Below are 20,797 nucleotides of genomic sequence, written 5' to 3'. Positions count from 1 at the left end.
CCCTCTCTGCCTCCCACTCACCCCCTCACCTTCCTTCCAGCCACATAGGCCTCCTGTTTCCTCCAACATGCCATGCATACTCCAGCCCCAGGACCTTTGCACATGCTATTCCCTCTGCCTGGAACACTCTCCCCCTATATACCCACATGGCTCCTCCTCACCTCCCTGAGGTCTCACCTTCTCAGGAGACCTTCCTTGATCAGCTCATTTCAACTGCTCTCTCTCCCTACTCCCCCCTTTTCTGTGCTATTCATCACCCCTGATTTCTTATTTCCCCAACTGAAACATAAGCTCCAGGAGCAAGGAGGCTTTTATATGTTGATGTCTGGCATGCAGGGAAGTATCAAATGGATCATCTCATGGATGGGGCCATGTCACAGATGAAAAAACAGGTCATGGGTGTGACCCAGGCCTGTTTGACACTCAAAATAGTGGACTTAATCATGGCAATGCCCTGAATCCCAGATGCCCCAAGGCCCCTCCACCCACCCAGTAGATGGGGTTATACTTACATTGGCTCCAACAGGGCCCAGGGGGCCTTTGTCACCCTTTAAACCAATAGGCCCCTGAAGGAAGAGATGATTCAGTCAAGAGATCTCCAAGGCTGTGCCCAGGTACTATCTTCCTTCTGGGGGGTCACAGTTGCCCCCTTCTTCCTGGGCACTGAGGGTCAAGAGTCTATCTCGTCCAGGTCCTTCTGTCATTCCTTTACTTTCATGGCTGCCCCCACCCAGGTTGCCACCACCATGTCCCTCCTCCTCCTTCCCTGCCTCGCAGCCCAGCCAGGTATAGTTGAGAAGGGCTCCAAAGGATACTCACTGGGTCCCCAGGGGCTCCTTGGGGGCCGGGGAAGCCCCTGGGTCCAGGTGGTCCTTCCTTCCCAAGGGGTCCCGGTGGTCCCAGGTCCCCCTGCAGGGGTGCAGAGGAGGAAGGTCAGGCTCTGGAGAGAAGGTGCTGCCCCCTAGTCTGTGACTCTGGCCCCCTCCGCCATGAGGCTGATTCTGAGCCTTGGGGTGGCTTGAGGCCATTGAGGAACCTTTGGGTCCACTCAGCTGAGATTTCCTAGGGGGCAGGGTCTCACCTTGATGCCCTCTCTGCCTTCCAGGCCCGGAAGACCTTGTTCACCAGGAGGTCCAGGAGGGCCCGGGGGGCCTCTCTCACCCAGAGGTCCTGCTTCTCCTGTCTTTCCCTGAAGAGGACAGAAGCTTATCTTGAATGGTCAGGGGCATGGGGGATTGTCTGATATGCACTTCCCCTGAATATCTCCCAACTGGTGCAAAACTGGGAAGACCTGTGGGGCCCATTCTGACCTGAGGACCCACGACACCAGCTGGTCCAGGGGGGCCCGTCTGGCCTTGGAAGCCCTGGGGAGAAAAATTGAAAGGGGTGTCACACAGGAGGAAGAACAAGAGAGCCTAATGGAGTCAGGGGTCAGAAGTCAAGAGGCCACTCACCAATTCTCCTCTCTGGCCAGGGTGCCCAGGACGCCCATCTTTCCCCTGGGGGCCCTGGGGAACAAGGTAGGAGAGAGACGAAGCATGACCCAGGAGTCTCCTCACTCCCCGGCTTCCCCCCAGGCCAGCCCCATCCAGGGTGTGCTCACTTACAGGAGGACCCTTTGGCCCAGGAAATCCAGGAGGGCCTTGCAGACCTGGGAGGCCCTGAAATGGAACCAGAAGCCATGGCCTCACCCCTCCTGCCTGGCCCCCCGAGCCCCACATAAGGACAAACATACTGAGCATATTGAGTGCTTTCTGCACACCAGGCAGGGCGCCAGACACACTACACACAGTCATCATTTCGTGTGTCACTGCAGCCCTTCGCAGTGGGGACTGTGGTTATTCCATCTTACAAAGAGGGAAGCCGAGGCCCAGAGAGGTGGAGTGACTTGCCCAAGGTCACACAGCAGGCAAGTAGCCGAGCTGGGACTGGAACTCACAGCTCCTGACTTTAGAGGCTGCATTCCTTCCACCTCATCATAAGGCCTCCTCTCTACCTCCTTGGTTTGTCTCCCATCCAGAAACCCACACACTCACCTTTTCTCCAGGGATCCCAGCGGCCCCATCCTGGCCCACATCGCCCTAGGACATAGCGGAGGAGATTCAGGCTGCAGGACGAACCCCACTGGGAGGGCTTCCAAAGGGCCTTGGGGAGACTGGGCCAGGGGGCCTGACTACCCACCCAGCCCATACCTTGGGGCCTGGCTGCCCGGTGGCACCTGGCTGCCCCCTCTCTCCACGGGAGCCCTGAGTAGAAAAGAAGCAAAGATTAGAATCAAGAGGGTGGGGTAACCTAGGAGATGAGCCTGAGTCCTCCGGGCCCCTCCCTCTGTGAGTCCTCCTTGCCCAACCAGAGACACCGACATAACCCAAACCCTCTGCCCTGTGCACTCACAACCTCCCCACAGCCTCTCCTCCTGCAGTCCCTCTTTCCAGCCCTGCCACCCCCCCCAGGCCCAGCAGAACCGGGGAGCCATCTCCTTACTGGTGGTCCCCGCTCTCCTTCCAGGCCTGGCTGCCCTGCCTTCCCCTGGAAAATAAATCAGGTGAGGGGCAAGCAGAATAAAGTGACAATGCAAAGACATGACACACACAAATGCATCCAGGCACAGACCCAAAATACGTTGGGTGACCTTCAGACTCAGTTGACAGCCAGAGCTCATGGTGCAATCTGTCCCTTGCACACGTGCATGCTCAACGTAAACAGACACGCGTGGATGCATAGGTGGTCACGGTCCTTATAAACAGAGCAGTATACAGAGACTCCTTGCCTATACACAGTGTCCATTTACGCAGTTACTGTGCACACACAGCACGCACACGTACACACTCAGTGTAGTCATGCATGCACGTGTGTATATCCATACGCTTTCACACATGCAGACACACCCCTCACACACATTTTACATCCATAGTTACATACACACACGCAGGCTTATGTCCTTGTTTGCCACAGGCCCACAAGTGGCCACAGCCAGACCCCATCTGACCAACACTGAGGCACACGCACACTTGTACACACAGACACACATGGAATCAAGCCAGCTGGGGTCACCCACATGTGCCCTGCAAAGCATGTGGGAATATGCATGCAGACAAGTGTTTCCAGGCTTAGATACAGCCACGCCGGGGCCTCCCCACCGTCCTGTAGAGATCCACAAATCATTCCCCCCACACAAGCCCTACCCTCTCCCCTGACCCCTGGATCACAACTCACCCGTTTCCCTTTTTCTCCTAATGGTCCCAGGGGCCCGGGAAAGCCAGTAGAGCCCTGAGTTGAGAGAATCAGAGAGAAAAAACGGGGGTGAGGAGTGCGTGGTAAGCAAAATTGACCCCTCACCCTTCAGCCACTCTGTCTTTTCCAGAAGAAGCCTCTTTGATTCCTCCAGCCCCATCCTCCTCCAAGACAGCCCTCTGCCTTCCTCTTTCCCCACCTTCAGCCCTTGCTCACTCCGCTCCAGCCACACGGGCCCCTCAATGCTACTTGGGCACTCTGGTCCACTCCTGCCTCAGGACCTTTGCACTGGTGCTTCCTTTGCCTAAACTGCTCTTCTCTCAGGACCCCACAGAGGCAGCTATTCCTCATCATTTGGATCTCATTTATATTTTTTTGTATATTTTTATTGGAGTTCGATTTGCCAACATATAGCATAACACCCAGTGCTCATTTAGAGGTCAACTCCTTAGGGAAGTCTTCTGATATCACCCTGACCGTCATATCCTTCAAGTCACCCTCTATCACATTGACCTGCTTTGTTTTCCTAAAATATTTTTTCCCAAAATATTTATATTGAAATGACTTTGTTCACTTGCTTGCTTATCCACTGTCTGTTTTCTCTGCTAGGCAACAGTGCTCTGGTCTTCTTTTTTTTTTTTTTAAGATTTTATTTATTTATTCATGAGAGACACAGAGATAGAGAGAGGCAGAGACACAGGCAGAGGGAGAAGCAGGCTCCATGCAGGGAGTCCAATGTGGGACTCGATCCCAGGACTCCTGGATCACGCCCTGGGCCAAAGGCAGGCGCTAAACCGCTGAGCCACCCAGGCATCCCGGTGCTCTGGTCTTATTCTCCTCAACCCGGTACATAGTTGGTGCTTACTTGATATTTTGTTAACTAACTCCAGTCCATGCTGTCCTGCTCATCTTGGAGGCATCCTCCCTCCACCAAGTGGAAGACATCACAGGCTCTGCCGTCCTCTCCCACCCCTCATATTTTGAATCCCAGACCTACCACTACACCAGCTATGTGGCCCTAGAGAAACGGCTTACCCTCTCTGAGCATTGCTTGCCTTACTTGTAGCCTGGGAATACCAACAATACCTCTCTCACAAGGTCTTGGGCCTGGGATCAGATAGGATAATGTATAGAAAGTATTTCACGTGGTGTGTGGCACATAGTAAGTGCTTATGACATGTTAGCCATCATTGTTCAGGCTGATTATTACTGACTGCTATGGACTGAATGTTTGAGTTCTCTCAAATTCCTATGTCGGGGCACCTGAGTGGCTCAGTGATCGAGCATCTGCCTTTGGCTCAGGGTGTGATCCAGGGGTCCCTGTGTCTCTGTGTCTCTCAGGAATAAATTTAAAATTTAAAAAAAAATTTTCATATGTTGAAGCCCTATGTGGAAGAACAGTATTTGAGATGGGACATTTGGGAGGTAAGTAGGTCATAATAGCAGAGCCCTCATGAAGGAGAGCAGTGCCTTTATAAGAAGACTGGGGGGGTGGGCCTGGGTGGCTCAGTGGTTTGCCTTTGGCTCAGGTCATGATCCCAGGGTCCTGGGACTGAATCCCACATCAGGGTCCCTATGGGGACCCTGCTTCTCCCTCTGCCTGTGTCTCTTCCTCTCTCTGTGTGTCTCTCATGAATAAATAAATACAATCTTTAAAAAAGAGAGAGAGACTCTCTCCTTCCCTCCCTCCCTCCCTGTTCCTGTCTCTCTATTCCTGTCTCTCTCTCCCCGCCATGTGAGGACACAGAGAGAAGACAGCTGTCTGCAAACCAGAGAATCCTCACCAGAATCCAACCATGCTAATGCTCTGATCTCAGACTTCCAGCATCCAAAACTGTGAGAAAATAAATTTCTGTTGTCTAAGCCACCCTGTCTAGAGTATTTTTGTTACAACTAAGATACTGATTGACGCTGGCTAAGATACCAACGTCAACTTAACCAACACACCATGCCTTCTGTTATGTATTGCACGACGCCCAAAAGACATGGACTGGTCTTGGCTAAGAGGCTTTGCTCTAACTCTCATGAACTCCTGCTCCAATCCGTTGCCTTCTATTCTTAGGTATGGTGCCTTGAGTTTATTCCCAAATCTGTTTATGTCAGTTGCCCTTGCTATTGGAGTCACGTGACTTCATGAAAGTTTACAACAACCGACGGAACGCAGAAGGGAAAAGGAGAGACGTCTACCAAATCTAAGTTAAATGAAAAAGGCTCAATAAAAAGGGAAGTCACTAAAAAAAGTTGCTGTCAAATGAGGCATGCACAAGATAACTGCCAGATGGAGATGACAAAAGTGTGGAACTCTGGAAGCATTCTGCACTCAGATTTCTTCCAAAGTGCCTAAGTTTCTGTTCCACTTTATATAAACCCAAACTATAAATCTTCAGTGATGTAATGTGGGTGTGGTTTAAGCAGAAAGATATGTCTAATCAGCAGCCTCATCCATCAAAAAAATTGGCAACCAATGTACATTTTTATATAAGCACATTTTATTGTAGGTTATAATTCAAGATATGTCAGATATGTATTTTTTTTGTGTGTGATTCTCTTCCTTACTGGCTTGCTTTGAACCAGCCTCCATCACATCAAATAAAAAGGATCCTATAGTTTTATTATCAAAATTATCGACGTTAATTATATGTTATATATATATATATATTATTATTATAATCAAAATGATAAGGTAAAGACAACTGGTATCACCATTTTACAGTGAAGCAAGTGGGCTCAAGAGACTTGCTAGAGGTCACTCAAAAGATAAGGAATGGGTATTTAAACTCAAGTCTGGTACCAAAGCTCACGTCTTATGCTGTCTCTTAGTGACCCAGGGGGTGGACAGCTCACTCCCCTAGACCACAGGCCGGCCCTCTAGATGTTAATCAATCTCTGAATGCTTCTTTGCCCACCCTCAACCCCTAGCTTCTTACCTTAGGGCCTGGACGTCCTGGGTAACCCGGGAGACCTGGCACCCCAAGCTTGCCCTGCAGAGATATTATGGGACAAAGGTCGGAGATTGCAATAGGAAGGTCAGAAAAGGGCAGGATGGCTGAGGTATGGTGACGGGACAACAGGGTGAGATTCAGAGAAACATGAGTTCAAGTCTTGGCTCCTGCCTGCTAGGGCCATGTCTTTGGGCAATTCATTTTAATTCTACTCTCTTCCAAATTTCAGTTTCCTTGTCTGTAAAATGTGGATAAAAATGCCTGTTGCCTGTGGTGGTTATGGGGATACCGTGCATGAAATTACTCTGTAATGCTGAGTTAAGGAATTGGAGATGGTAAGTGTGGTAGCAGCCTCCTGAGGTTGGAGATAAAAGAGCCAAGGGCAGAAGGCAAAGGGCCAGAGAACATCTTGGCTGCAGGACAGAAAGCTGGAGAGGAGACTGGAGAGGGTGACCAAGGTCCATTCACCTTCTCCCCAGCTGAGCCTGGGGGCCCCTCCTCGCCAGCCAGCCCCTCCTGTCCCTTCAGCCCTTCTGGACCATCCTCTCCCCGGGGTCCGGGGGGTCCGGGGTGCCCCTGGAATAGAAAGGAGGAGTCAGATCCTGTGTCATTCCTGCTCCCTCCAGCCCCCTGTCTTAGCCCTGGCACCACCACCCTCACTGTCTTCCCCAAGCTCCCCAGAACCACTAGATCCCTCATCTGGAAGTCATCTTACCCGATCTCCTTTAGGCCCCCCATCGCCCTTGAAGCCAGGAAAGCCATCCTCTCCCTGGGTAAGAGAGAGTGTAGAGGTCAGAGGTCAGGGTTTCAGGGAAGGGACACAACTGAGACTCCCATTATTAGGGTTCCTCCCACCCAAGAACCTCCTTTCTCACCTGCTCTCCTTTCTCCCCCTGGAGGCCCCGGTTGCCAGAGGTACCCTGAAAAAAAAAAAGATCTCAAGTCTCTCCCCTCCTTAGGAAGGGCCCTCCACCTCAGTCCTCTCCCCCAAAACAGTCAAGACAGTCCCCAAAGGATACTGGACAGGAGTGGAAGGGGGCAGCCTCAGAGGAAATGACCTTTCCCCAAAGCCTGCTAGTGTGGTGTGCAAGAGGCTGCTCCTCTCCACCCCTCTTCCCACTGGCAACCTCCCAAGGTCATCTGTGTGGGGGTGTGCAAGGAAGGCCAAATTTCCGAGTAATTGATTCCAATCTCCCGGGGACACTGTGTCCACAGTTTCTTCTGGCAGGGGAGAGAGGATGAACATTCCAGGCCCCAGTCTCATTCTAAAGGCAAAGGAATGTTCCCCATTGTGCTGGCTACAATGCGACTCTGTGCCTGGCAACAAGGCGAGTCTGTGCTTAGCTACAGCGAGGCTGCTCAGTTCAAGCCCAGGTGCCCAAACCCTGGGCTTGGGTTGCAGTGAAAACTGCACGGCTACAATGTGAGCTCAGGGACTATAATGAAATTGTACTTGGAAGCAACACCACCGTGTTTTGACAATAGCACGATTGTCTCTAGCCACAGAGAGACACAATGTGACTGAGCTCAGAGACTATAATGAAATTGCACTTGGATACAACACAACTGTGTTTTGAGAACAGCATGACTGTCTGCAACCACAGGGGGATTCACTTGACCACAGTGTAACCAAGCTGAGGCTACCGGGATTCTCTGACCCTGGCTAACCCAGACTCAGTTACAACGTAGGCTTTAACTATACGTAACTTTGCCCGGTTACAACGTTAACTCCGAGACTGGCCACCCATAGGACTCTGTGGCCAACTACAATAGAGCCACCTCCTCAGTCACAGTGTAACTGAGCTTGCCTACAATGCAAAAATGTGATGAGCTGCCTCTTGGCTACCACCAAACTCTTAGACCACAGGTACCATACTTGGCTTCGATGTAACTGGACTCATATACACGTGAATTCCAGTGTCCCCGACCGTGGTCAACAGTATAGCCCTTGACCTAGCCCAGCAATTCTGTGCTTGAGGATCCCAAGGCTCTGCGCTTGAGTTAAAATCCAGCTGCTTGGGCAGCCCGGGTGGCTCAGTGGTTTAGCGCCGCCTTCGGCCCAGGGCGTGATCCTGGAGTCCTGGGATCGAGTCCCATGTCAGGCTCCTTGCATGGAGCCTGCTTCTCCCTCTGCCTGTGTCTCTGCCTCTCTCTCTCCCTCTCTCTGTGTCTGTCTCATGAATAAATAAATAAGATCTTTAAAAAAAATCCAGCTGTTTGTTTCACTATGGTGCGTTGACCTATTTACAGTAAAATAGGTCCAGCCTTCTGATAGGCCTAACCATTCTCAACCACAAGGTGACAACTACACTGCAATATTTCTTCCCTCTGGCTGTTGAGCTCCAGGTAATGCACACACCTCTATATACTGTCACTCAGATTGAAACCCCACACCCACCACACCTCTCCTGGCAGACCAATACCTCTCACCACACATGCACACATATCTCACAAAGCTGGTTCCTTGGAGCCAATGCCAATGACTCATCCCTACGTGCAGGTCCCAAGTATCACGTACCTTCACACCCCGAGGTCCAGGATAGCCCGGTGGTCCTGCTGACCCTGGTGGACCCTGAGATGGAGATAAGATCAGTGCCATCCTGTTCTTCCCCCCTTAATGTTTCCAGTGCTCTCATCATCTCTCTCCCCATGAGCCCTGCCCACCAACCCTCAACCCCAATCCAGCCTCTTCCCAGGCCACTCACCTGTGCCCCTTTCTCTCCTGTGGGGCCCTCATGGCCTGGGTGACCCTGGAGAAAGAAGTTGTCAGAGACCAAGATTTGCCATCCAAATTCCCAAGCCTCTCCCTTCTGCCTGGCACCCAGTTCTCACCGGAGGGCCATCAGATCCCGGGACGCCTGGAATTCCTGGGTTTCCAGGGGGACCCTGAAAGAAGATGCACAGCAGGGGGAGATGAGGGTCTCAGAGTCTGGCAAACCAGCGGGAACAGCCTTACTCAGACATGCAGCTACTTGGGTCACAGAGTCAGCAAACCCCACAGGCTAAGAAATTTCCTAGTTCTGCCCAGGCTTGCTGTGTGACACTGGGCAAGCCCCCTTCCCTCTCTGAACCTCAGAAATCCTCCATCTCTGGGAGAGTTGAGACAAGGGAGGTAAAAAACAGTGTGTGGGGGGACTCCCCAGCCACATCCTTTCTTTAGAAGCGCCTCTGTCTTCATCTGAAGAGAGGTGGGCGAAGGCAGGCATGAGGTGACGCCCTATGTTCTACGAATAGTTGACAGGTCCAGAAGTGGGTACCTTGTTCCAACTAAGCCAATCAGATTTTCGTCTGAAATTTGGGGGTAACATCTCACTTTATAGAAACTATGATCAGATGGATTTGGGTAAAGAAACTATAAAGTCAAGAGGGGCTGGGAGCTGAAATTATGATTAAAGCAGCACAAAATCATGTAGAAATAGAACTTGGGGGTGAGACCAGACTAAGACATATGCAAAAAGAAGCCTGTCTACTGGCGGAGATGGAACAAAGATGACACCACAGGGCCCCAAAGAAAGGGCTTTCCTGGCCCATAGCTCTTGCCAATATTTCTGATGACTAGCATCTGTGAGTTCCCCTAAATCCTGAGGATATCCCCTTCTGTGATCTAGCTTTTATGGATTTCTGTTTCTCCCAACCAACCCTTCCCCAACAATGATACTTTTTTAAGATTCTGGGCTTGTTTAAAGAATGCTGCAATTTATCATTATCCAGATCTAATAAAAGGGCCCTGGTGGGAGGCTTTTCCTGCAGACAGAGTTGAAGGAAGAAGACGGGAGAGGATGGTGGGAGGTGGGGCTGTCACTCACCTTCTCCCCAGGAGTGCCAATAGGTCCCTGAGGGCCAGGGAGTCCCTGGGGACATAAAAAAAGAGAAGGTGAAGGTGGAACGCCTGGGTGGCTCAGTTGGTTAAGCATCTGACTCTTGATTTCAGCAGGTCATGATCTCAGGTCATGAGATTGAGTCCTGCATTGGACTCTGTGTTGAGCATGGAGCCTATTTAAGATTCTCTCTCTCTCTCTCTCCTTCTGCCCCTACCCTGCTTGCTCTCTCTCTCTCTCTTTAAAAAAAAAAAAAGGTGGGGGAGGGGGAGGAAGGCATGAGAAATGGGAAGTGGGAAGCTCAGGGGTGGCCTATGACCTCGGCTGACAACTGCCACCCCCCAATTATTGAAAATGATGGCTCAAACCTGGGACCCAGGATTTCCCTGCTGTCCTGGAGGGCCTGGTTCTCCTGGAGGACCCTGGGGAGAAAGTGGGGGTGCTGTGAAGCTAGAAGGGATCACAGTGTTGAAGTGTCAGTGAAGTTGAAATGAGGGTCATAGGAGTGGACAGGGATATGGATGGATGATCATGGGGTCAGGGCATCAGAAAGTGTTTAAGGTCAAAAGGCAGAACACATACCACATTTCCTTTGGCTCCTGGAGCACCATCAATTCCAACTACACCCTGGGGGAGGAGAGGGTGTGAGACCCGGGCAGATACCACACAGGAGCCTAAGTCTGAGACACTGAGAGGCACAGGTGGAAAGATGAGTGGGCAGAGAAACCAGGTAACAGGAATGGACATGCAGAGGGGACAGTGGTGAGAAGAGGACAAGCAGGGATGTGGACAGATAGTGACATTCTCACCGGGCGTCCCAGGGGACCAGGGGAGCCTCTAGGGCCGATCAGTCCTCGGGGGCCCTGCAAGGAGGTAGGAGCATTATTCCAGCATCACTCCTCTGAGGCCCCATCAATCGTGACTCCTTCCCTTGTGCCAAGCAAGGGGGCCAGAGGTCCCTGATACTCACTGGCTCCCCAGCTTGGCCAGTGGGCCCCGGAGGTCCTTCTGCTCCCTGTGGGAAAGCGTTCATCACTTGGTGAGTAGGGAGAGAAAATACTCAGAAAACCGACTTTGCTCATCTAGCCAGACACTTCCAAGGGATCCCAGAGTCAGTGCTTGAGGCAGTAACCAATAGACTGAGCACACGTGATTCAGTCCAGGCCCCTGATCCCAATCCTGGACCTGCAATCCTGAGTCTCACCTACTAACTCTGGTACTAGCCCCCAGCCCTCAATCTATCTTTTAGAGCCCCACGGAGGCTCCTGACCCTCCAGCAGACCCTCGCCTCTCATCCTGTCCCTCGAACACTCTATTCCTCTCTGACTCTCATTCTGACTTTCTAGCTTCTAGACCATTCTCTTTCCTCAAACTTACCTTCTTACCATCCTCTCCTGGGGGGCCAGGTTGTCCCACATGGCCAAAGTCACCCTGGAGTTAGGAGTAGAGGGGAGTTCAGAGCAGAAATGTGGGGGATAGAAACTAGCCCCCCAGGAAAGGAAATGAGACATAAGGGATGAGAGCTCACACACAGGCATGGAGGCTCTGATACTGGGGGGTGGAGAGGGAGCCGTGAATATCAGGGGGCTTGATAAGTGGGGGGGCCCTCACACACTCACCCTTTGGCCCTTCTCACCAGGCAGCCCTGGTAGGCCATCAAAGCCCCGATCACCCTGCACAAAGAGACATCACCTGAACCCCGAATCCTGGACCTGATAATCCCTCCAAGTCCCAACCCTGATCTTATCACCTACCTTAGGTCCTGTGTCCCCTGGAAGGCCCCGAGCCCCATCTGCTCCAGAGCGGCCCTATCAGGGAGATGACAGCATCAAGATAATCTGTTACTGTTTGTTTTTTGTTTTTTAGATTTTATTTTATTCATTCCTGAGAGACACAGAGAGAGAGAGAGAGGGGGGCAGAGATACAGGCAGAGGGAGAAGCAGGCTCCATACAGGGAGCCCCATGTGGGACTCGACCCTGGGACTCCAGGATCACACCCTGGGCCAAAGGCAGACACTAAACTACTGAGCCACCCAGGGATCCCCACCTGTTACTATTTGTTGAGTACTTTCCTCATGAAGAATCCTGGGGGATTCTCTGTGTATCAGTTTAACCTCCCCAATATATCTCAAACCTGTCCATTATTTTTTATCTCCAGGCTTTCTGCTCTAGTCCATGTCACCACCATCACAGAAATTAAAATCTTCAGTCTCCATTAAATATCCAGTTCTGTGTTCCTCATTGCATTTAAAACCATCTGGAGTTACCTGGTTCTCATCACCTCCCTCAGTGATCCAGTCTTTTTTTTTTTTTTTAATTTTAATTATTCATGAGAGACACACACAGAGAGAGAGAGAGAGAGAGAGAGACAGGCAGAGGGAGAAGCAGGCTCCATGCAGGGAGCCCGATGTGGGACTCGATCCTGGGTCTCCAGGATCATGCCCAGGGCTGAAGGCAGCGCTAAACTGCTGAGCCACCTGGGCTGCCTCCGTCTTTTCTTCTGCACATACTGTTCCCTCTACTTGGAATACCCTTCCTTTCCTGTTTACCCGGTTATACCTCCGATCTCAGTTCTAGCATCATTCCATCTAGAAAGTCCTCCTTGACTCTGTGACTTGGCCAGATACCTTTGTGACACACTCAGTAGAGCTGCCATTCTTCATCCTCCATGCCCTTATCCCACTAATGACACCAGCAGACCTGGGGGCATGGAGCTGAGGCTCCTATTGGGGGCTGAGGGATGGAGGAGGGATGATCTAAATACCTACAAGTTACTCACCATCTTTCCCTCCCGGCCAGGAGGCCCAAGAGGTCCCTGAAGGCCTCGGGGACCCTAGAAAAGAAAAAAAAAAAAGGAGAAAGAAATGAAGAATAAGAAAGAAGAAGGACTTGTCTTATTTTATTTTAAAGATTTTTATTTATTTATTTATTTGAGAGAGAGAGCGTGCGCATCAGCAGGGGAGGGAGGGGCAGAAGGAGAAGCAGACTCCCCGCTGAGCAGAAAGCCCCGGTCCAGAACTCAATCCCAGGACCCAGGGATCTTGACCTGAGCCAAAGGCAGATGCTTAAGAGACTGAGCCACCCGGGCGCCCAGGAAGATCTTATTTTATTTTATTTATTTATTTATTTTTGTTTTTTGTTTTTTGTTTTTTGTTTGAAGATCTTATTTTAAATCATTCTCTCGGAAGGGCAGTAATTGCAAAGGTCTTCTCAGCCTCTTTGTCATTGTCCTCAAATAGCACTTTATTCTGTGGCTCTGGGAAAAGACCCTTCCCATCCAGTCCTGTCCCCATTGCCACCAATCTCACCTGTGGCCCTATGTCTCCCATCTCTCCTTTCTGACCCGGATACCCAGGGAGACCCTTGGGGGAAGAGAGATAAGGTACTGTAGTTAGTAGAAGGTTCCTCCCTCCACTGGTGCATCCCCCTCCCCCATACAGACTCCTTACTCACCACAGGGCCTGGGCGCCCAGTGAGCCCTACTGGACCAGGGGGACCTTTCATAGACAGCTGGAAAGATGGAGGGGAACAGAACTTCAGGTCTTGCACAAAACCCCAACACCCTCCCAAAAGGCATCTTCAGGAGACAAACACCCACCTGTCTCCTGACCAGCCTTCATTATCCTCCACCTCTGTTACTCTGTCAATGTCCTCCCATTACCCCTTGTTGGTCCCTGATTATCCTCCACTCACCTGAGCCTGTTGCAGTACTGCCTGAGCCTGGGCTTGCTGGAAGGAGACTGGGGGTCCTTTGAGGGAGCTGCTTGCAAACTGGAACTAGGGGACAGCTGATCATGAGGGGAGCCCAAGGAGAGGCCCCCTCCTGGGTCAGGAGTATACCCCCCAAGGATGTGCCACCCTATCTCCCTCTTACCGGCATCATGATCACAGTCCCTGGTAGACCCCGGATCCCATCGATGCCAGGCATTCCTGGGAGGCCAGCAGGACCCTGAGAGAGGGAGAGACACAGACAGGGATGGAGGTAGAGGGGTGGACAGAGACAGAGATGAGAGAAATGGAGGGGAGAGATACGGAGACATAGGGAGAAAGATAGAGATGAAAGGTACTCAGGGATAGGAGACAGATGAAAGAGAAAAGCAAGGGAAGGCCCCCAGAGAAAGAAGAGGGGAGACAGGTGAATGGATGAGGTCAATGTCAGCTTCAGCATGATGTCCTCAGTCCCTACCTCTCGGATCCATGTTCAGGCATACAAGTTCCCAACTTCAGCTTCATAGCCTGAAACCTCACTTCCCCAGAAGGATATAACCCAGAGGGAGTTTCTTACCGGCAGACCAGGGTCTCCAGGGAATCCTGGGGGGCCAGGAGGGCCTGAGGGGCCAACCACCCCCTGTTGGGGACAGAGGAACAGAGGTCATAAGAAGTGCAAAGCTTGAGCCAAGTTGACTTTTAATCCACCACTGACCCTGACCCCATGCAGACCTCCTTATCCATCACTGAGCCATACCTGGCCCCTCAATACTATACTGACCCACATCGACCCCCACACACACACTTTACACCCCAACTCTTATTTTGATTCATCCTTTGAGCTTCAAGCATGCAATAATCTTTTAATGATATGGCAACATTATACCCCAACCCTCCACCCCAGGGGCTCAAACACTACAATTAGAAGAGAAGGAAAGAGGGGAATGCAGCCATGACTTACTCGAGGTCCTGGGGCTCCTGGAGGTCCCTCAAACTTCTGTCCCTGAGAGAAAAATGAGTGTGACCCTAGTCCTGGCCCAAACCCCTCTACCTTCTCCTAGCCCCAGACCTCTCACCTGTTCAATCACTGCCGGCTCTCCTTTTGCTCCTTTCTCTCCACCACCCTGGGGGCCGGGAAATGAAGAGAAAAGAGAAATGAGTCCTGGCCACGATCAAGGAGAAGAGTGTGGACTTTGGAGCATGCTATGGTTTCCTAATCCCAGAGTTGTCTCTCACTAGCTGAGTGATGGAGAGCAACTTATTCAACCCCCATGGCCTCATTGGCAGAGTCAGTAGATGAATGATAATTGTATATATCCCACAGGAGGAAGAATAAATTAAAACAATGGTCAGCACATAACAAGCATTCAGGCTAAGTTGGCTATAATTATTCCCCTCCTCCCCTGTCCAACACCAAGGCTAGAACCTGAGCCCCTTCCCTGTCTGCACTATTTTCCTAAGAAATCTTATCCAATCCCTTGGCTCAGGGCAGCATCACTCTGCTGATGATTTCCAAGTCTTTATCTCCAGCCTAGACCATGTCCCTTGAACTCCAGAAGCATCTAACCAATCCCCCACTTGACATCTCCACTTGGATGTCAAGCAGGGGTTGCCAATTTAGCACATCCAAAATGAGATCCTAAGACTTTCCACGTGGTCTTCCTTTAAGCTTCTCCATTTTACTCACAGTTGCCACCATGCATCTACCAAGTCATCCTTGCATCTTTCTCCATCTCCAGTAGCAAAACCAAAATAGAGTATGGTCCAAATCTGTCCACTTCTCCCAATCCCCACCACCACCACCCTCGTCCAGGTCACCAGGCTATTGCTGCAGAGACTACTGGTTTCCCTGCTGCCCCTCTGGCTCCCCCTACAGTCCATATGCTGTTCAGCAGCCAGAAGGAGCTTTTAAAGCTCCAAGTCAGATCATGCTCCGCTTCAAGCAGCTACTTATCATGCTTGGACTAAAAGCCAAAGGCACCATCCTACCCACAAAGCCATCCATTAACACAGTTCCTGTCACATTAGCATCATGCTAATATTTGTCGACTACAGTGTGATGGTGGGAAGTCATTCTAGGCAAGATTAAAGAGAAGGCAAAAGAGAAAATGCAGTATGTGGCTCCAGGCAGGAGTCTCTGCCATCCTCTATACCCACCCCCCCCACACACACACACACAACCCAAACCCTGAGGCTTACAGGAAAGATTTGAAACTGTGTCTGTGATGGCTGTTCTGCTGCCCGGAAGTCGGGGCCCATGGTGGGGCCATCTCCTTCTTGGTCCTCTTTGGCTAACTTAGTCTTCAGGGTCTTTAGTTCAGTTCCATTGTCAGGATCCAGGCCCCCCTGAGGACATTGGGACAGACCAAAGTTTGCACCTGGACTCATTGTCTGCCACCACCATTGCCCCAGGACTTTCCCTTTCAGATCCATTCACTTCCCACTGACCTCTAGCATGGTGGCATTGAGGCCAATGGTCACAGTGGTGGTGATGACCAAAGGTGTAGAAGTCGGAGGCAGAGTTGAAGCTGGTGTCTCTGTATTAGGGATGTCAGTGAAGGTCTGCAGCAGGGACAGGAACATCAGGTCTAGGATCAGTCCAATAAAGACAAAAGGAGGAGGCAGGCTCTGCACACACACACACACACACACACACACACACACACACCCCTCAGGAATGCCTAGTCTGGGGAAGGGAACAAAGGAGGATTCCCAAAAACATCAAAGGGGTGTAAGGTAGGGGGCTGGCCAGTGGAGGCAAATGTGTGCTGACTGGACCAGAACAGCCAGCAGGGGGAGGCCTCTTGTGTGGAAGAAGAGCAAGGCTGGGCCAGGTTGGGAGACCTGGAAGGCAAAGGGGGGCTGGCTCCAGAGCCCAGTGATTACAGTCAAGATCCAGTACTCAGGGCCAGACTCCTGGAAGCCTATCCCATGTGTCTTCTCCCAAGGCAGAACTCAGTGGTCAGCCAGCCAGGCTATAATCAGAGAGGCTTAGACAGCTGCAGAAGAATTTGGTCAAGGGCACAAAGAGGGTGGTAGAGGCCCAGGCGAGGAGCTGGGGCTGAGGAAGGAGTTGGGGAGGGATTCTTTTGCTGGGCCTGAGTGATCATTTCTTTCTCTCCACTAATGCTGAGAACAGATGTAGTGCAACCAGTGACTCTCCTCCAACCAGGGACCTCAGCCAATGGCCCGTACCAAGGATGCCTACCCAGTGACCCACGGGCTAATGATCCCTATTAATGACCTCCTATTATTCCTACAACCAGTGACCCATTAGTAACTCCAGTAACTCCAATTAATGACGCCCATCAATAACCCCTCACTAATGATCCCCACTAAGGGACTTAAACAATAACCTCCCCAACTAATAACTCACATCATTGCCTTGGAGGACTCCCAGACCTGGCCCAGCCTTGCTCTTCTTCCACACAAGAGGCCTCCCCCTGCTGGCTGTTCTGGTCCAGTCAGCACACATTTGCCTCCACTGGCCAGCCCCCTACTTTACACCCCTTTGATGTTTTTTGGGAATCCTCCTTTGTTCCCCTCCCCAGACTAGGCATTCCTGGGTGGGGGGAGCAGAACCTGCCTCCTCCTTTTGTCTTTATTGGATTGATCCTAGACCTGATGTTCCTGTCCCTCCTGCAGACCTTCACTGACATCCCAGCAGTCATTCCCATAACCAGTGACCCATCAGTGGCCCCCTAGTCAATGATTCGAACCAGTTATTCTCCCATCCAGTGACCTCCCCAACCAATGACCCCAACTAGTGATCTCCTCCACAATAAGCACTAGCTAGTTGCCCCTCAACTAATAAGCCCCACCAGTGACCCCTTAATCAATCATTCCCCTAATCTGTGATCTTCCAACAATGAATACCTGTGAGTGAGCCTAACTAGTGACCTCCCCCCCCAGTAGTAATTTCACTAATCAATGACCCATCAATGACTTTCCAACTTTTAACCCATCAGGGACTCCCAAAACAATGATCTCATCCATGACTCCCTGAAAGTCATTCCTTCAACGGGTGACTCCGTTGGTGATGCCACTAATACCTTCTAATCAGTGGTCCCCCACTGATGATCTGCCTTCCCAAGTAATGATCCCCATCAATGACCTCCCACCATTAAACCTAGACCAGTGATACCAGTAACGCCAACAGTGGTCTCTATCAATGACTTCCAACAATGACTTCCACCTAGGAACCTCCCAGACATTGACTTCAATCAATATCTCCCTAAAATGACCTCCCAACCAGCAATCTCTGTCATGGAAGCCAAATACTGCCCCCTAATTAGACTCTCCCAATGAATAATCCTCATCAATGACCCCAATGAGTCAACCCCAAGCAATGACACTCTAACTAATGAACCTATTATTCACCGAAGCTCATGGCTGCTCTTAAACAGTAGCCCTAATCAAGAACCCCCAATAATAAGGTACTCTTCTGGGTGTACCCCCTTCCTCCAGCTCCCAAAACTGGATGTTTGGGGAGCAGAGATGGGAAAACTCATAAGACACAACCAGCCTCCACCCCCCTACACACACATAGTTATCAGTCAGCTGAGAGAAGTCAAAGGTCAGGGATTGGAGACCAAAGGCAGAAAACTTGGATAAGGCACCAGCAGTCAGTGGGAACCAGAGACCAGAGGTCAGGCAAAGAGCAGAGGTGAGTGGCTGCAAATCCCTTACCTGGTTCTCCAGGGACCCAGGAGGTGGACTTGGCGTCAAACTTTCCTTATTCTTCTTCTTCCTGCCCTTCCCCTTGCGGCCTCGCCCTTTTTTCTTTCCTTTTCCCTTCCCCTTCCGTCGAGGGGGAGGAGTTTCTGGCTCACTTTGAGGGACCTGGGAAGAGGATCCCCATCAGGTCCAGAGCCCAATGATGAAGGCCTCATTGCTCAGTCATCTGGGACCTTGCTGGCACAAGGCCTATCAGTCCTATGTTTTGAAGCCAGGGCTCACTCAGCCCTGTGACCCAAGGTCAATTATATGATCTGGAGCTAGGAGTCACTCAGTTATGTGACCTAAGTCAAGGTCACTCATGCCTAGGATACTTTTTTTTTTAAGATTTTATTTATTTATTCATGAGAGACCCAGAGAGAGAAGCAGAGACACAGGCAGAGGGAGAAGCAGGGTCCCTGAGGGAAGCCCAATATCAGACTCCATCCCAGGACCCCAGGGCCACGCCCTGAGCCCAAGGCAGATGCTCAACCACTGAGCTACCCAGGCATCCCATGCCTAAGATATTTTTGAGGGCAAGAGTCACTTGGTATCATGAGTAGGGGTCCGAATTCACTCATTCCTGAGACCTGGAGCCAGCAATGACTCAGCCTGTGACTTTAGGACAAGCCCCTCACTCACCCCTGTGGCTATAGGATCCAGGTTGTCACAGCCAGGAAGGTACCTCTCACAGGCCTGGAAGGCAGCCTGAGGATCTGGGCTTATCAGCAACTCCTGAACATCTCCCTGGGGAGAGGATGGGGGTCAGGGAAGGGAGCCACAGGCTGACTCTGACACCCCATTCCAAGCACCAAGGCTTGGTATTTCTCTACCCAGAGCACCCTAAGTATAAGGAGGGGGTGGCCCCACCACAGCCGCAGCAATCCCTCTGCCCCTCAAAATTGAGAGGAGGAGATTCCATCATTGTCAACACCAAATCACAATCACAAACCATACCCCACAACATCTGGCCCATCAGGCACATTGATTCCTTTCCTCTCAGATACATGGTGACACCTAATATGTGCCAGGTGCTCTCCAAAGCTTTGGGGACAAGGAGGGGAATAAGATGGATGTGAGCCCTGGCCCACGGAGGGGTCACATATCACAACACACAGCACAATCACGAGTAAAAGTAATCACACCAAAAACACATCTGTCACCAGCCACACAACACCATGCCTGGCCAGCACCCAATATTACAACCGCCTACACACAGTCACACACCATTGAAACAACCAGTGAAGTCCTGAGTCCCCAACTTATTCTCCCATCACAAGTCAAGTATGTGCCATCATGCATTATGGTTTTGTTGCTCTACAATCTCACACACCACAAAGATGCACAGTGATGCAGGCTGCTCTGTCTTCTCAGCTTCATGACACGAGATTTGAAGCTGGACATCTCCCTTTTCCTATCTCTTCTCCACATTAGGGCTGTGGACAAAACTCCCTCCCCTCGCCTGCCTCAGTTTCCACTATCACTGAACCCCTACCTCAAAAGTCTCCTCCCCAAGGTCCTGGGTCCCCAACACAGTGAGTCCAGCTGCGCTAATGAATCGTGGCCCCTGGCCCAATATGGGGGGCTGAGGTTCACAGTCAGCTACCAGAGTCACCATCCTGCCATCCACACTGACTGCCACACGGTGCCACCTGCAAGGGGACAGTCTCAGTGGGGGGTGCTTCTCACTCCACTTCTCTCTGGACCCCAACTTTCCCTATACTCACCTGCCATCCATGAGGTTGACTTGCTGGGGGAGGGGGCTGAAGGAGTCACCTAGGAGACCCAGGGCTGGCCCCAGAGCCAGGCCCAGCTGTCGAATACCACTCTCGTCATAGATGGATAGAAGGACAGACTGGTTGGCTGGCTGGCCCCGCAGGGTGATCAGCACAGAAAAGTTCTCAGGAAAGTGCCCATCTGAAGGGGCAGAGAGAAAGGAGCAGCTTAGATAGCCTAGCAGTGACCCATGCCCCCTGAATGACCCCCTCCAACCCCTCCTGCCCTGACTTACCTGGAAAGAGCTCCCATGTGGGGATGCCAAGTATGGTCGCCTTGCCAACCCTGAATGCCCGGTCACCCTCTGGGGCCCTCTGGGGACAGAGGCCAGGCCCGTCAAGGACCCCAGCCTGGCCCCCTCGCACGCCCAGGGCCTTTAGCACATCCACAGGGTCTTCTGTAGAGAGAGGCCGGGATGCAGGGCATTAAAAAAAAAAAAAACCTAGGACTCCAAACGAATAGCTTAGATTTGGGGAATTCAGCCCCCCACTGTGTTTGTAGGTCAGGGAGAAGGAGCAGGCCTGGGACCGGCACCCACCTCACCACCTCACAGCTGTTCCAGCCTCATCAGCCTGTTGACTCCTGTTTTATTTTTTTTTCTCC

The 20,797-nt window shown here is 51.4% G+C and overlaps 1 protein-coding gene across 8 annotated transcripts in view; it reads right to left on the bottom strand.

Moving 5' to 3' along the window:
• COL5A3 (collagen type V alpha 3 chain) overlaps window positions 1–20,797 on the bottom strand; it is a 37,449-nt gene that overhangs the window by 12,959 nt on the left and 3,693 nt on the right. For 5 of the 8 annotated variants that reach the window (XR_005375135.1, XR_005375134.1, XM_038567363.1 and 2 more), the window contains exons 2-41: window positions 20,430–20,591; window positions 20,146–20,335; window positions 19,914–20,070; window positions 19,061–19,165; window positions 18,392–18,544; window positions 16,151–16,264; window positions 15,902–16,048; window positions 14,779–14,826; window positions 14,664–14,705; window positions 14,280–14,342; window positions 13,869–13,943; window positions 13,688–13,771; window positions 13,448–13,504; window positions 13,303–13,356; window positions 12,774–12,827; window positions 11,749–11,802; window positions 11,614–11,667; window positions 11,372–11,425; window positions 10,965–11,009; window positions 10,804–10,857; window positions 10,577–10,621; window positions 10,363–10,416; window positions 9,983–10,027; window positions 9,009–9,062; window positions 8,882–8,926; window positions 8,695–8,748; window positions 7,052–7,096; window positions 6,892–6,945; window positions 6,645–6,752; window positions 6,162–6,215; window positions 3,217–3,270; window positions 2,485–2,529; window positions 2,193–2,246; window positions 2,037–2,081; window positions 1,608–1,661; window positions 1,455–1,508; window positions 1,311–1,364; window positions 1,082–1,189; window positions 820–909; window positions 513–566 (exon numbers count right to left, since the gene is read on the bottom strand). Coding sequence is in view for 6 of the 8 variants with exons in the window: in XM_038567363.1 (XP_038423291.1) it covers window positions 513–566; window positions 820–909; window positions 1,082–1,189; window positions 1,311–1,364; window positions 1,455–1,508; window positions 1,608–1,661; window positions 2,037–2,081; window positions 2,193–2,246; window positions 2,485–2,529; window positions 3,217–3,270; window positions 6,162–6,215; window positions 6,645–6,752; window positions 6,892–6,945; window positions 7,052–7,096; window positions 8,695–8,748; window positions 8,882–8,926; window positions 9,009–9,062; window positions 9,983–10,027; window positions 10,363–10,416; window positions 10,577–10,621; window positions 10,804–10,857; window positions 10,965–11,009; window positions 11,372–11,425; window positions 11,614–11,667; window positions 11,749–11,802; window positions 12,774–12,827; window positions 13,303–13,356; window positions 13,448–13,504; window positions 13,688–13,771; window positions 13,869–13,943; window positions 14,280–14,342; window positions 14,664–14,705; window positions 14,779–14,826; window positions 15,902–16,048; window positions 16,151–16,264; window positions 18,392–18,544; window positions 19,061–19,165; window positions 19,914–20,070; window positions 20,146–20,335; window positions 20,430–20,591 (2,936 nt within the window). In the remaining 2 variants the exon portion in view is untranslated. Of the gene's footprint in view, window positions 1–512; window positions 567–819; window positions 910–1,081; window positions 1,190–1,310; window positions 1,365–1,454; window positions 1,509–1,607; window positions 1,662–2,036; window positions 2,082–2,192; window positions 2,247–2,484; window positions 2,530–3,216; window positions 3,271–6,161; window positions 6,216–6,644; window positions 6,753–6,891; window positions 6,946–7,051; window positions 7,097–8,694; window positions 8,749–8,881; window positions 8,927–9,008; window positions 9,063–9,982; window positions 10,028–10,362; window positions 10,417–10,576; window positions 10,622–10,803; window positions 10,858–10,964; window positions 11,010–11,371; window positions 11,426–11,613; window positions 11,668–11,748; window positions 11,803–12,773; window positions 12,828–13,302; window positions 13,357–13,447; window positions 13,505–13,687; window positions 13,772–13,868; window positions 13,944–14,279; window positions 14,343–14,663; window positions 14,706–14,778; window positions 14,827–15,901; window positions 16,049–16,150; window positions 16,291–18,391; window positions 18,545–19,060; window positions 19,166–19,913; window positions 20,071–20,145; window positions 20,336–20,429; window positions 20,592–20,797 lie in introns of those variants that run through there. The other 3 variants (XM_038567359.1, XM_038567362.1, XM_038567361.1) reach the window with 3 other exon arrangements.

Source organism: Canis lupus, chromosome 20, assembly GCF_011100685.1.
Source record: "Canis lupus familiaris isolate Mischka breed German Shepherd chromosome 20, alternate assembly UU_Cfam_GSD_1.0, whole genome shotgun sequence".
Classification (NCBI taxonomy): domain Eukaryota; kingdom Metazoa; phylum Chordata; class Mammalia; order Carnivora; family Canidae; genus Canis; species Canis lupus.
The sequence above is the reverse complement of the archived record's forward strand: the minus strand, read 5'-3'. Positions and strand labels throughout refer to the sequence as shown.